Here is a 12,387-nt window from a genome sequence, read left to right as displayed (position 1 = left end):
AAAGTAATAATCTACTTTGTTTAGGCCTCTTACCTTCAACCGTTAATGTTGTTTTGGAGCTCAGGTCTTTGATGTTGAAGACCACCTGTCCAGCATCAGCAGGACTGACATCGTTAACGGTCAGCATGTACTTTCGTCCTTTGCTGGTGACTTTGAAGCGGCCTCCATTTGTGACAGTGTGGCCATTTAGAGTCCAGGAACACTCATCGGTGCTCTCACGAGATAAGATGCACTCAAAGCTACATGTCTCTCCCTCATTCACCTCTGCTGACTTCAGCCACTTGGTAATTCCAATGCCGAGCTCTAAATTTGGGACGGAGAGCGCAAATTGGTGAAGATGCAAAACAATACCGGATGTGCGAAGGCTAACGCTGTATTGTTTCAAACAACGGTACCAACCTCTTACAGTGACCTTGGCTTTAGAAACCTCAGTTCCAAGATCACAACTATACTCTCCAGCGTCTTCTTTGGTGACGTCCTTGATGATCAGTCCCAAAGACTTGCCAGTGTGAAGGAGCTCATACTTTGACCCAGCCTTCAAGACTTGACCTACTTTTCTCCACGTAGGAGAAACCCTGGGCTTGGACGCCTCGCACGCCAGAGTTATCATGCCTTTCTCCTCTCCAATGACATCATCGAGAGACTTGAGGAACACAGCACGCTTCTCTGGAGGGGAATTGAGAAAATATAGTTTGACAGTTGGTTCTATTATGTTCTCAAGTTTGGGGGGGACTGTGGTACGCTTCATTGACTGCATTTATACAGAGTTTTCAGAGCAAATTCCAATACAGTTTCAAGATATGGAGAAATTTGACACATGAAGAAATGCTTATATCAAAGTATTATCAGCAGTTCTTACCTTTAACCTTAAGTGTCACAGACTCTTTCACCTTGCGGACTTTTAAGGCGATAGTCCCCCCATCCTGAGGGGCCAAGTTCTTCAGCGTGAGCTTGTGAACCTTTCCGTCGTGAGCGATGGTGTTGACTTCATTAGTGAAGAGCACCTTGTCATTCAGAAGCCACTGCACCTCTTCATCTGCATAGTTAATCTCACATGTGAACACTGCATCGCTGTCTTCGTCAACCTCCGTGTCAGCCAAGTGCTTGGTGATCTTAATGTCACGCACTGGACAGAAGAAACATGGTTTTAGTTTGAAGACAATTCTAAAGCAAGTTTTTTATGTGATGGTTTTGATAAGAAAATGCACAATTTGCTTTATTTGGTGTGGTATCCAAAGGTCCATACTGTACCTTCAACAGTAAGTGTCCCTTTGGTCTCAGCAGGTCCAGACTGACAGCGGTACTCTCCACTGTCTTCCTCAGTCAACCTTTGGATGGTAAGTTGAGCCCTTGTAGCGTCTTGCTTAATGTTATACTTGTCTGACGCTGCCAGAGGTACCTGACCTTTGAACCAATTAACCTCTTTGGGTGAGGCAGAGAATTTGCAGGTGAGTATAGCAGAGCTTTTCTCCTTCCCCTTCACATCTTTGATGGGTTCTGCAATCTCAAGCGGACGCTCTAAATGTGAGGAACAGTATGTGATCAGACTTATGCAGGATATATCTACCTACAACAGGAACACAAGTTACTGTGGCCAACTGCTGTATGAACGTGATTCAACACATTTACCTTTGACTGTGAGCTGAGCTAAAGACTTGCTCTTCCCAGCTGTAAACTGCACCGGTCCTGTCATTGATGCTCTGGTCTTTTTGAGAGTGAGACGGTGCATAGTGCCCTCTTTCTCCATTTCAACATCAGCGCTCTCCTGCACAGCAACTCCGTTCAGAGTCCAGATAGGAGGTTTCACCAGCTCCATACTGATTTCAACTTCAAAAACAGCTGCAAAGGGTTCTGTCACTTCTACTGAACTGAGCTCCCGCACAATGCTGATTGACTGCTCTGGAGGGGTCATGGGGAAAAAAATGGTTCAGTTTGAAGTCAAGGATATGATGTCAGCAACAAAAGGTACTATTGATTTATAGTTAAGGACCACACCACACTACTTTGTCCATGGACTTAACTGTAATAACCTCACATAGTTATACTCAATCAGAATGACTGAATACACCTGCATGGGTCACTACAACTGCAGTACAGTTTTGTTAATTCCTTGCACACATAATTTGAAATACCAATTACTATGGGACATTCATTTTAGTATGTAGCAGGTCAGGCTTGTCCCAAAATGGCCAAGCAATGGATGGATGGATGGATGGATGGATGGATGGATGGATGGATGGATGCATATATGGATGGATAGATGGATGGATGGATGGATGGATAGATGCATAGATGGATGGATGGATGGATGGATGGATGGATGGATGGATGGATGGATGGATGGATGGATGGATGGATGGATGGATGGATAGATAGATGGATAGATGGATAGATGGATAGATGCATAGATGGATGGATAGATGCATAGATGGATGGATGGATGGATGGATAGATGCATAGATGGATGGATGGATGGATGGATAGATGCATAGATGGATGGATGGATGGATGGATAGATGGATATATGGATAGATGGATAGGTACAGACAGCTACCTCATTGACTAGGAGTCTGATGGCTTGTAAAAACTTTGAGTATGCACATATATAATATACACAGAAAAACACAGTAATATACATAAATACCCTACAATTGAGAATCCTGATAAGCTTACAATCAACGTATGTCATCTCCCATGATGTTACCTTCTACAAGTAGTTTACAGCTCGTCTTGTCATCAGTGCCGTCACAGGTATAGGTGTCTTCGTCCCGAGAGTCCACATCGTTGATGATGAGATTTCGATACACATCTTCACTTTTGATCTCGTATTTCTTGCCATGTTTGATCTCCATCTTGTTCTTGTACCACTTCACCTTTGCGCTGGCACGTGACACTTGGCATTCAAGATGAGCACGATGCTTATACATCGCTATCTTATCCCTGAGTTTCTTCACAAACTTCACGGGAAGCTCTACAGTAACATTAACACTGAATCAATGAATACCATCATGTACAGTATGCCACAAAGGAAGATTAAATGTGATTAATGCCAAAGCCCCTGCATAAGCACACGATAGGACAGGCAGTGTCTAATGATTGAAATATGTTGTAGCCAAAGCAAACAGAGCTATTAAGGAACAGTTCCAGCATTGTTTTGCAAAAGCTAAAGCAGACCGCATTAATCTCGTAATGGCACCACATTAAATGGGTATTACTGTGTGCCAGTCACGCACATGTTGACAGAACTTATGGTCGACTGAGAATTTTATCTGTGCCAAATTGTGCCTCTAACATAATTTTGGCAGATTTCTTTTTTTTCATACTCCTGGAGATTTCCAATCACTAAATGTCCAAAACCACTGAAACAGAATGTCTTCTCTGTGGACCATTGTACAAACCAACATTCGATCACGACAGACAGCTATTACAAAACCCCTTGAAAATAACCCTGAACCTCAGCTAAAGCACCATACCAGTTGTTTCTCCTTTTGCCATCAGGCCTCAATGAGGCATAACAATGTACATGTGAAGTGGATTTTCCATCTCACCAATATTGTCAAGATGATGCATTGTGTTCGCAACATTTCATCGAACAGCAGTGTGACCTTTTACATTTAAAACCACTAAACCAGTTACAATGTTCAAGTCGATTTTATCAAATCATCCAGGAAATAGTTGATTACATGCAGTCTTCTGTAAAGCACAATCATTTGTTTACAGTAGCCAAATAGTTCTCACTTAGAGAGAAATAAGGTATAAAATATTCAGAGGTATTTCATTATTTGCAACTTTCGAACAGCTTTTGTCATCGTGAATAGAAATAATCCATTTGCAACCACATCTGAACACTGTAACATGCGGGTTAGCTAATCCATTCAGTAATATAAGGTACGGTACATACGCATTGACTCATTTACCTTTCACTTTCAGTTTTGCGGTCGAAGAGGCTTTGTCAGCTGTGAATTTAATCTCACCCATATCTTCTGGGGTGACAGTCTTAAACAGCAGTTTATAGGTTCTGCCTGGAATAAGAAATGGACAGCTTGTAGATGATCATTATTAAGGCAACTCATATAAAGGCGCATGAATATACGGGTGTATACATTGGTGTGCTACTTTCTTGAGAACTTACCCTCTTGTCTCATCTTGATGTTGTCACCGACTTTGAGTTTGATACTTCCTTTGTACCACTGGCACTCCACTTCATCATGTGAGATTTCACAGACGAATGCAGCGCTCTCCTTCTCCATCACTTCAACATCCTCCAACTTCTTAACAATCTTAACATCTCTGGCTGCAGGGGAAATATTTTTAAGACGTTTCAATACACTGGAAATCATTATACGTTACCCTTAATAATGGTACCTGAATGATTTGTGTGCTTCATGACATCATTAATAATTACCATTAACGGTGAGCTTGGCGGAGGTGTTATCATCAGTAGTGCGACAGATGTACGTTCCTGCATCTTCAGGGGTGCATTTGTTGATGACCAACGTACGCTTTCGGCCCAAGGAATGGATGCCAAAATTCTTACCCAGTTTCAGTTCCACATCATCCTGAAGGTGAATCATTTTTCCAAACGGTTATATATGTACATTACACTTTGCACAAATCTTATTTCCCACTGCAGACAGTAATCCAAATAATAATTTCTCACCTTGAACCATTTAACATCTGCATTTGTTCTGGACACTTCGCATTCAAAAGTAACCTTCTCCTTCACAGGAACACTGGCATCCATGACGGGCTTGGAGATCATAGCAGGAGGTTCTGTAGAATCAACACACATGTTGGTTAAATAGTAACTCAACGACTTTTGTGGCAGAATGGGTGCTGCACAAAAATAGCGGCTAAGACCCTCCCATTTGGTGACTGACAGGAAGCAGCCCTTACCTGTGATAATCAGTTTACCGGAACTATGTACTCCTTCTGCTTGGAAGGCAATAGTTCCCGCATCCTCCTTTTTTAGATTGGACAACGTTAAGGCATGCTTCTTTCCCAGAGCTGTGATACGGCAGTTCGCCCCTGACTTTAGCTTGGCCCCATCCCTGGTCCAGGAGCCTTCAACATCAGCCTGGCTCAGTTCTACCTCAAGAGTTACCGTCTCTGTCTCATGCACCTTGGATTCTGTTAGCCCCTTTATAACCTGGATCTTCTTCACTGAAGGGAGGAGGACAAAAAGTGTTAACAGGCAAGCAAGGTTTTCTAGTTTGTCACTCCAAATGTATGTCCAAACGCACATTACTGGAGAATGACATTGTAGACATGTACTGAAATACTGTATTTCGTATCCTAAACATGTGATTGGGGATCAGTCTTACTCTCCACGTTGAGCTTGGCCTGGGTTTTGTCATCCAGAGTTTCACAGGAGTATATGCCCCGGTCAGCATAAGTCACACTCTTGAAGACCAGAGCCTGCTTAGCTCCGTGTACCCGAACCTGCATGTTTCCTGCAGGCTGCAGCGCGACGTTGTTCTTCATCCACCTCACTTCATCTGACGGCTTACTGAGCTCCACCTCCAGCTTCACTTCACTCTGCTCCTCCACTGTCAGGGTTTCTAGCTTTTTCTTAAATGTCACAGGCTCATCTAATTAGGGCGAAAAAATGTCAAAGTCAATGAGGAAATAACATCACTTAACATACTTAAAATTATATTTTAAATGCATGTTCTTACGCTGCACTTGTAGGGAAGCTTTGCAGCTTTTGCCTTCTGAATCGACGCTAATCTCTCCAGCATCTTTTTGGGTGACAGCGGTGATGGTGAGTGAGTGACTGCTGCCACCACGCTCTATCTTATACTTGGGCCCAGCAGTGACGGGTATGCTGTTGTGGAACCATTTAACGTTGGCGTCCGCTGGGTTGACGGCGCACTTGAAAATGGCTTCTTTTCCCTCCATTGCAGCCACGTTGTTCAGTTTTGTGGTCAGCCTCACTAGTCTGGGTGCTGCAAGGAATGCGTGACATCAAATGAAACGGACTGATATGAAGAAAAAGCTCCTACCCTGATACGTTGAATGTTTTGAGTTAACGATGAATTACCTGTCGAAGAGACTTTAGCAGACGTCTTGTCATTTCTACATTCGCAGCTGTATTCTCCGTCATCTTCTTTAGTCATGCCAGTCACAGTGAGAACCCGCTTAGCACCATCTGTCCTGACACAGTGCCTGCCTCCAGGTTTAATTTCTTGACCATCACGCTGCCAGACAACATCCCCCGAGGCTTGATTCAGTTCACACATCAGGCTAAGTGTGCCCCCCAACTCCACCATAGCAAGTTTCAAAGGCACAACAAACTTCAAAGCTGAATCTGGAACGAAAACATGAATGTTCGACATCAAAACAAAATCTGGCATCGGAAAAGGTCTATACAGCAATTATCAGATTGTTTCAACATTACCATGACTTGCCTTTAACTTGAACTTTGAACTCTAGTTTGTCATCAACAGTTTGACAGGAGTATGTTCCACTGTCTTTGGATTCTGAGGATTTTACTACCAGGGTACGAGAAAGGCCTTCTTTTTTCATTTCGTACTTGCTGCCCTCCTTGAGCTCCACACCATCTCTCAGCCATTTCACACTACCACTCTCTGTGGTCAGCTCGGTGGTCAAAACTAGTTTTTCACTCGCTTGAACACATGTGTCCTTGACAAGCTTCTTCTGGAACTTGACAGCTGCATCTAAAGAGAAGTAAGAGCTTAGTTTTAAATTATTTGTGCAGAGAATTATCTTGTCGCAAAAATTGTTATATTGTAAATATATATTACCTGTCATCTGCACCTTAAATACCAGCTTTTCTGTTCCGGCCTCACATGTGTATTCTCCGACATCTTTTTTATCCATTTTTTCTATCACCAGCTCACGACTCTTGCCCTTTGACTCCATGTGGACTGCTTTGCTGGAAGTCAACACTTTGCCATCCCTGTACCATTTCACCTCTGTCTTGGAATCAGAAACCTCACAGCTCAGAGTGGCTTTCTGGGAGAGAGTAGCTTTCACCTCCTTCTGGACCGACTCCTTGTTAGAGAAGCCAGCCGGGGCTTCTTCAGAGCAAATGGAAATGTAACAAAACAAAAGTAAGAACAAATCAACTCAAAATGCATGGAAAAAGCCAAAACATGTCAGCTGCAATGAGCAGACTTTAATGATTGAATGCAAACAGGGGAACACGATAGAATAAAAACACAAGTCTACAAAACAAATAAGACAAATTAAATTGACACACTCTCAAAAATACTAGTGCCACCTTCTTCCTCCTACCTGCCACCTGTATCCTGAAAGCCAACTTCTCAGTCCCGGCTTCACACATGTACTCTCCAGCATCCTTCTTCTCCACACTGTCTATCACCAGCTGGCGACTCTTGCCTTTGGACTCCGTATGGATTGTCTTGCTGGAAGTCAACAGTTTGCCATCCTTGTACCATTTCACCTCTGTCTTGGTGTCACCTACCTCACAACTCAGAGTGGCCTTCTGGGAGAGAGTGGCTTTCACCTCCTTCTGGACTGACTCCTTGTTGGAGAAGGCTGACTGGGCCTCTGATGGAGGAGGTATGACGGAGAAAATATCAGATCCAATAAACATCCAATTAGTAATATTATTGTTTTGAAAATCCACCTTCCCATACCTGCCACATGCATCTTAAAAGCCAGCTTCTCAGTCCCAGCCTCACAGACGTACTCTCCAGCATCCTTCTTCTCCACGCTGTCTATCAACAGCTGGCGGCTCTTTCCTTTAGACTCAGCATGGATTGCCTTACTGGTGACCAGCAGTTTGCCATCCTTGTACCATTTCACCTCTGTTTTGGTGTCAGCTACCTCACAGCTCAGAGTGGCTTTCTGGGAGAGAGTGGCTTTCACCTCCTTCTGGACGGACTCCTTGTTGGAGAATGCTGACTTGGATTGGATCTCTACAAAATAAAAATGGAGAATATCATGATGTTGCCCCCCTTCATCTCAATACAAGTAATTCAATATATTGTGAAACTTCTGTGTCAATATGATACAAGCCAAAATATAACCATCAAAATGTGCTTAACATCAACACAGATGAACTAAAGTGGACAAATGTGCAGCCAAGACGAGCAAAGTGTATTGTGTGGCCACATGAATAAAACAGAAAAAAGCACAACGGACAACGCAAACATTTGCGATACCAACATACTGCAACATTCTCAATTCAACCCAAAACAGTAGCTCAGCAAAACTAAAAAGTCAAACCCTCGACGCCAGCTGTTTTTGGTCAACTTCACTCAATATTTTGAGACAATCAAAGTTTTACAAAACAAAACACGTACAAATCACATATACTGTTCCCTCTGATTTCTCATACCTGTCACTTGTACTTTAAATGCCAGTTTTTCTGTTCCCACTTCACAGACGTATTCTCCGGCATCGTTCCTCTCTACGCTGTCGATCACCAGCTGACGGATCTGTCCCTTTGATTCCGTGTGAACTGCTCTGCTGGTACTCAGCAGTTTGCCATCCTTGTACCATTTCACCTCTGTCTTGTTGTCAACTACCTCACAGCTCAGCGTTGCCTTCTGGGAGAGAGTAGCTTTCACTTCCTTTTGGAATGATTCTTTGTTGAGGAAAGCGGATTTAGCCTGGACTTCTGTAGAAGTACCTGTAAAGGAGTGTGGTGGCAGTACAATCACCCATACAAAAAAAAGGACTTGACAATATTCCATAATATACACGTCGCTTTAGATTGACTGGGAAAACACAAGATGCCAAGTCACTATTGGATTATAGGTCTTTAAACAAGGAATGCCAGATATCTCATAACTGAAGCAAACAACAATGCAGCCAGAATTAATTGTGACATCAGAGGAGACCACAGACAAAAATAGAAAACAAGAAATGTCCACCAGATCCACAAACTAAATGTCTATTTTATCTTTTTATTTAAAGAAGCTTGCCTGAGACAACATTTTGAATGTGCAGTGTTAATTAATCAAACCGTTTCATTTAAATATTGTGTGACCAGAATTTGATTAATTACAACGTAATCAACATTGTATGAGTGAGTCATTCAACTAGGTTTTACCTAAAAATGCATCTAGGACTTATATTTTACATGTTATGTCCTCAAAAAACAAATTATTAAACATACTAAGTTCTCCTTACCTTGCACTTGTAATTTAAAGACCAGCTTCTCAGTCCCAGCCTCACACATGTACTCTCCAGCATCCTTCTTCTCCACGCTGTCTATCACCAGCTGGCGGCTCTTTCCTTTAGACTCAGCATGGATTGCCTTACTGGTGGCCAGCAGTTTGCCATCCTTGTACCATTTCACCTCTGTCTTGGTGTCAGCTACCTCACAGCTCAGAGTGGCCTTCTGGGAGAGAGTGGCTTTCACCTCCTTCTGGACCGACTCCTTGTTGGAGAAAGCTGATTGAATCTCTGAGGGTAGTATAAACAAATGTTGTTATGAGCACCGTTTAAGATCACCAATGACTGAAACATATAAGAGACATCTAATGTATGCATTCTTCAAGGCATCATTCAATATTTGAACCTCATCAAGTCTTGTTTGGGACATTTGTCAGATAAATGTGAATTAGATGTGCATAGCAACTAAACTCTAAAACCCTTAACTCAAATCACTTTCATGCAGTAGCTCACAAACAATTGATTTGAACCTAAAATGTGTGTTAAATTCTATATATCAATTAATCAATCGAGCAGTCCTACCTGACACAAATATCTTGAAGACCAGCTTATCCCCTCCGGCTTCGCACGTATACTCTCCAGCATCGCTCTTCTCCACCTTTTCAATCACCAGCTGACGAGTATTGCCTTTTACTTCCGAGTATATCGTCCTGCTGGATATCAACACCTTGCCGTCTTTATACCATTTCACTTCCGTCTTGCTGTCCGAAACGCTGCAACTAAGAGTGGCCTTCTGGGAGAGAGTAGCGTTCACCTCCTTTTGGACTGACTCCTTGTTGGAGAAGGCAGTCACGGCTTGAGGTTCTGAGAACAAAATAAGGTAAAGAAATTGATATCATATCGTAATAACATCTGTGATGTGCAGTAAAGCTTTGAATAGTAGTACGAAAGCAATCTTACCTTTTATCTTGACCTGGAATGTGATTTTGTCTGCTGCTGTCTCGCAGGAGTAATGTCCTTCGTCAGGTTTCTTGGCGTTCTTGATGATGAGTTTCCTTTGAGTTCCTTTGGAGATGAAGATAGTTCTTTGGTCCTCAGTGATCTCCACTTGATCTTTTCTCCACACAACGGCCGCGCCGGCAGGAGATACATCACAGCTCAGCTCAAGATCTCCTTTAAGGGACGATGACATTCCCACAGCACCTCTGGCTTTGTTCAGAAATTTGGCAGGTTCATCTGACAGAAAAAGAGATGAAAGTTCATGACTTTTATATTTAATATTTGTGAAGTTATTTCAGTTCATGTCATACAAATAATATGTGTGTTAGCGAATGAGAGAGGAGTACATGTAAAATCTTTATAACAATAATTTAAAGCCCTTTACTGATATATCTTTATGTTTGTTACAGCTCACGTATGGAAAGAGCCTGACTTGGTGTAGCACAACCCTGGCGTTGACTACATGGTGACAAATAGCTCTTTCCTCTATTTGATGGCTCATGAGCATATGCTTGCAGCCATCGGAGCAGTTCACATTTCAGTAGATCACATGAGACAAACTGTCTGCATGTGGGCTTCAGGCAATACTTGTTGCACACATGGAGCCCAGTTCCCTTTACGCTGTCATATATGCACCGGCTTTGCTCTGCCATAAAGTTAAACTACTTTTTCGATGAGCGTATACCTTTAAGAGCGAGTTGCAGGGGCATTCTGTCGTCGGCTAAAACACACTCGTAGATGCCGACATCTTCCTCAGTAACATTGTGTACCATAAGCATCCTCTTGCGGTCGATGATCATATATTCATACTTCTTTCCCATTTTCACCTCCCGCCCATTCTTCATCCAAACCACCTGAGGAAACAGAGAACAGATTGCCAAAATAGGCATGGTAAAGTAAAATAAAATGTATAATTAAAAGAGTGCTTGAATATTACTCTCAAGTAGAACTACTGATACTTAAGTATTGCCAAGTAGGATTACTTGTGCTGACAAGTTCCCAAATACAAAAGTGTCTCCTTTGAAGACTATTCTGTGTAACAGTAACATGAAATAAGATATGTGGCACACTGTACTGACTTAATTCATCTCCCTATGAATACCCTCTATCAACTTTCAAAGCTAAGTAATATGAAATATCCCTCCTTACAACTGGAGGTACAAAGTAGAATGCTTCCTCAAAAAGAAGATTACAGAGTGGACTTCAAATAGCACAGAAAAATACCTCCTCAATTAAACAAATCATCGTGATAGTTTTCTATCCCTGCATTCTTGTCAAGTAACAGGTACATGTATGTTTCCGTCACAAACCTGTGCATCGTAATCCGACACCTCAGCAGTCAGCTGAGCAGTGGCTTGGGCACTGCAGATCACCACCTCCAGCACATCTGACTTGTTAGTGAACCTAACAGGAGGAGCTAAAAATACAGTTTCCATGTTATTATATTGCTATTGCCAATGGCATTTAATTCAAAAACAATAAAGGTTTTAATATAGAAAAGCAAACGTACTACGACTTATGTACATGATTTAGAGTATTTTTCTCTGTGGATAGTAACTGACTACAGTATGAGATGCATACCCTGCACAGATAAGATGCAACTGCTTTGGGAGCCTCCACCCACAAACTTGAGCTCAGCTCCGTTCATTTCCATGGTCACGACACGGATGAGCAGAGTGTGCGAGTTCTTGGACCTGGTGATGAGGTAGTCTGCTCCGCTGCGCAGGAGGCGGCCACCTAGAGACCAGAAGCCAGAACAAACAGCGGACAGCTCCACGGAGATGGAGAACTCCTCACCAGAGAACGCAACGCTGTTCATCAGGCCTTTCTTGATCTCAGCACTGGGTTCTGGAGACATCAGAAAAAGATCACTGGAATGCATTCAACAAAAGCACATAACTACAAATGCCAAATGCCACAGAGACATCAGTCCTACCTAGGAAGACGCTTCCAGGCACCTCCAGGTAGGGACTTTGTCCGAAGTCATTCACAGCAGAGATACGGAACTGGTAGGTGGCTTCTTCTGTGAAGCTGCAGACGGTGATCTCGGTGGAAACAATGGTTTCCCCAGCGTTGCACCTCTGCCATGTCTGAGTGCCAATCTTCCTCTTATCCACTATGTAGCTCTTGATGGGTACAGGGCGGTCGCTGTCTGGAGGAGACCACTGAATGGTGACGGATGAGTCCGTCTTGTTCTGCACCACGGCATCGACTGGGGGATCGGGAGGATGCTTCCTCGCAGCTAGAGCAGAAAGAGTGAGGACCATGCTGTTTTTA

General features: G+C 42.9%; 1 protein-coding gene across 1 annotated transcript in view; it reads right to left on the bottom strand.

The window, feature by feature from the left end:
* The window catches only part of obscnb (obscurin, cytoskeletal calmodulin and titin-interacting RhoGEF b), a 51,701-nt gene that overhangs the window by 34,067 nt on the left and 5,247 nt on the right, over window positions 1–12,387 (bottom strand). Inside the window, exons 5-30 of the mRNA XM_079284905.1 lie at window positions 12,047–12,352; window positions 11,692–11,958; window positions 11,421–11,527; window positions 10,796–10,964; window positions 10,072–10,347; window positions 9,694–9,975; window positions 9,127–9,402; window positions 8,330–8,623; window positions 7,626–7,907; window positions 7,261–7,536; window positions 6,768–7,043; window positions 6,411–6,680; window positions 6,044–6,310; window positions 5,679–5,948; window positions 5,325–5,591; window positions 4,897–5,163; window positions 4,661–4,773; window positions 4,406–4,559; window positions 4,133–4,294; window positions 3,918–4,022; window positions 2,705–2,971; window positions 1,630–1,899; window positions 1,252–1,518; window positions 860–1,126; window positions 400–666; window positions 34–303 (exon numbers count right to left, since the gene is read on the bottom strand). Of these exons, the coding sequence (XP_079141031.1) occupies window positions 34–303; window positions 400–666; window positions 860–1,126; window positions 1,252–1,518; window positions 1,630–1,899; window positions 2,705–2,971; window positions 3,918–4,022; window positions 4,133–4,294; window positions 4,406–4,559; window positions 4,661–4,773; window positions 4,897–5,163; window positions 5,325–5,591; window positions 5,679–5,948; window positions 6,044–6,310; window positions 6,411–6,680; window positions 6,768–7,043; window positions 7,261–7,536; window positions 7,626–7,907; window positions 8,330–8,623; window positions 9,127–9,402; window positions 9,694–9,975; window positions 10,072–10,347; window positions 10,796–10,964; window positions 11,421–11,527; window positions 11,692–11,958; window positions 12,047–12,352 (6,294 nt within the window). The remainder of the gene's footprint in view (window positions 1–33; window positions 304–399; window positions 667–859; window positions 1,127–1,251; window positions 1,519–1,629; window positions 1,900–2,704; window positions 2,972–3,917; window positions 4,023–4,132; window positions 4,295–4,405; window positions 4,560–4,660; window positions 4,774–4,896; window positions 5,164–5,324; window positions 5,592–5,678; window positions 5,949–6,043; window positions 6,311–6,410; window positions 6,681–6,767; window positions 7,044–7,260; window positions 7,537–7,625; window positions 7,908–8,329; window positions 8,624–9,126; window positions 9,403–9,693; window positions 9,976–10,071; window positions 10,348–10,795; window positions 10,965–11,420; window positions 11,528–11,691; window positions 11,959–12,046; window positions 12,353–12,387) is intronic.

The sequence above is a fragment of the Melanostigma gelatinosum genome, assembly GCF_949748355.1.
Source record: "Melanostigma gelatinosum genome assembly, chromosome: 15".
NCBI lineage: Eukaryota > Metazoa > Chordata > Actinopteri > Perciformes > Zoarcidae > Melanostigma > Melanostigma gelatinosum.
The sequence above is the reverse complement of the archived record's forward strand: the minus strand, read 5'-3'. Positions and strand labels throughout refer to the sequence as shown.